The sequence below is a fragment of the Seriola lalandi genome, unplaced genomic scaffold (assembly GCF_002814215.2).
Source record: "Seriola lalandi dorsalis isolate HSWRI2012SDOR001 ecotype SW California unplaced genomic scaffold, Sedor1 jcf7180001959629, whole genome shotgun sequence".
Taxonomy (NCBI): Eukaryota; Metazoa; Chordata; class Actinopteri; order Carangiformes; family Carangidae; genus Seriola; species Seriola lalandi.
The window spans coordinates 1-2,063 of NW_019430298.1; the positions used below are offsets into that span (position 1 = coordinate 1).

At 41.0% G+C, this 2,063-nt stretch overlaps 1 protein-coding gene across 1 annotated transcript; it reads right to left on the reverse strand.

Moving 5' to 3' along the window:
• Window positions 1-6: 6 nt before the first annotated feature.
• Window positions 7-1,692, reverse strand: LOC111661420 (BBSome complex member BBS2-like). Its single transcript, XM_023415017.2, has 3 exons — window positions 1,557-1,692; window positions 932-1,080; window positions 7-672 (listed from the first exon to the last, which is right to left on the reverse strand). The coding sequence occupies exons 1-3, from the start codon at window positions 1,625-1,627 to the stop codon at window positions 566-568; spliced, it is 327 nt and encodes a 108-aa protein (XP_023270785.1). The 5' UTR covers window positions 1,628-1,692; the 3' UTR covers window positions 7-565.
• Between the last annotated feature and the right edge of the window lie 371 nt (window positions 1,693-2,063).

A 2,063-nucleotide genomic window follows, 5' to 3' on the forward strand; every position in this document is an offset into this window, starting at 1 on the left:
AAAAAATCCTTTTAGATCAGGGAATTCATTATTCTAAAGCATCATTGTACTCAGACCATCTGCTCCATTCCTTCTGAGAAACAGTTTGGTCTAAGTCTCCGTTTCCTGTTTTGGTCCAGCTGAACTCTCTAAACAGTTGTGTCACTCCTACGCTAACTTTGACCCTTGTCTAGCTAAGGTGGACTGCACAAAATCAGCTCCTCCAAACGGCCACAGAGCAACACTGAGATGGATGACATTTTGAGCAGTGTGCCTGTGGTCAGCACTTTTTTTACTTCTGAGCTTGCAGAATTTAAATTTTCAAGGAGCTGGTCCCAGTGTTGCTGCCAGGCTGTTGCTTAAAACTAAGTCATGGAAAAAGATGGATTAAGGCTACAACAGTGTCCCCATTCCAGAGTCCTAGTGTCTTCTGCTTTTAAGTCCACACAAATTTATTGTCCCAGATTCATCCTTGCTGGTGGTATGCTTGAAACAGATGCAGTACTCATCAGTTGTGCTTATGAGCGTCCCTCTGTATTTCAATCTATTGGTCCATTTCTGCGTCCGTCCCTCCCTCCTTCCACCCTCAGGAGGACGCAGTGCCAGCTCTCATGATCCTGAAGAGCGAGTTCACGTTATTGCTTTTGATGGCATCTCGACAGGCAGAGATCACTTGGTTCTTGGGCTTACCCACTGGAGAGAAGGATGGAAAGAGATAGAGACAGATTAGGAGGAGACAGATATGCTGTATGCTGCCAGAAATACCAACAGAAGACGTTCCAGTCAGGTAGCTACGGTGTAATTCCAGCCACACTCAAATACGATGTAAAACATTTAACTGACTCATAGATGTTGCACACAAGGTTAAGTAGATGTTTGAAACAAACATAATTAATCTGCTTTCTGTAATGTCACTGGACATTTGCACACACATTCCCACACATTGGCCCACCTCGGAGTCTACCAGCCCGCTGTATGGCCTGGTTGACAGACTTGAGGCAGGCCAGTAGGGCATTGTGGTTGTTAGAGCGAATCTTATACTCGTTGATGAGATCCCTGTTTAGATCATACAGCTCTCTGTAACGCTTCTTCATAGTTGTCCTGCAGGATGCAGAGAAAAAGGGAAGACGTGGGAAAAAGAGGGTGAAAAAAAGAAAAAACAGATTAATCTATAGTAAAATATACTGTTTATGTTCCTAATGTTTTTTGAGACAAACACTATTTTAATTCAGAAGTCACTAGTTTAGACTTTTTGCAATACAGCAGATTAGCACAGGTGGGACTTAACATTAATGATGGCTCTTTTCTATTAAGCGTTCCAGAAAGCCATGCATAATGCCAGGGCTCTGGAGTTGGCTCAACAGAATGAGGCCATTATTAATGCTACTCTATAAACAATTTTACACTTGTACAATTTTTCCACAATGACATGTCAATATGTCTGCTGAAAAGGTCTATGATAGAGTTTAACGTATTGTCTATGTGCAGCCTATTTTGTACAAACATGGATGAATGAGACCAGTTTAATATACTGTCACTGAATTAAGTTGTACTTTGGTTTTTTTGTGGTAACTCACATGTCACCCATAAGGCGAGCATCCTCTGCTTGCACCAGCATGTTCCTGATGTAGTTGGAGTGGTCGGCCATAGCTGCAGTTAACTTCTGATGAACAGAGTGGAACTCATCCACCTAACATACAGATAGATAAGACCCAACGTTAATACACTACTGAAGCAAAAACATGTTTCTGGTGTACTTTACAAACAGCTCATGGCTGCAATACATTCATGATAAACTAAACAGAGCTAAACAGAGTTGTTATAACAGCATTTGATGCATTTGGGTAGTAAAGTATATTCAAGTCCTTCACATGCAACACAAACTAGATGCACTATGTTCTCATTTTTGACAAAGATTGAACCTTTCATGTACAACTTGACTTCTCTCAGCATTGACTGAAGCTTTTCACACAAGATGCCATTATAAGCATAACAATCATTCTTTAGGCAAAGATGAACATAAGTGTCTAAGAGGTTTAGTGGAATAAGCATAATCCAAATAAAGCCAAACCTCAGTGAGTGTA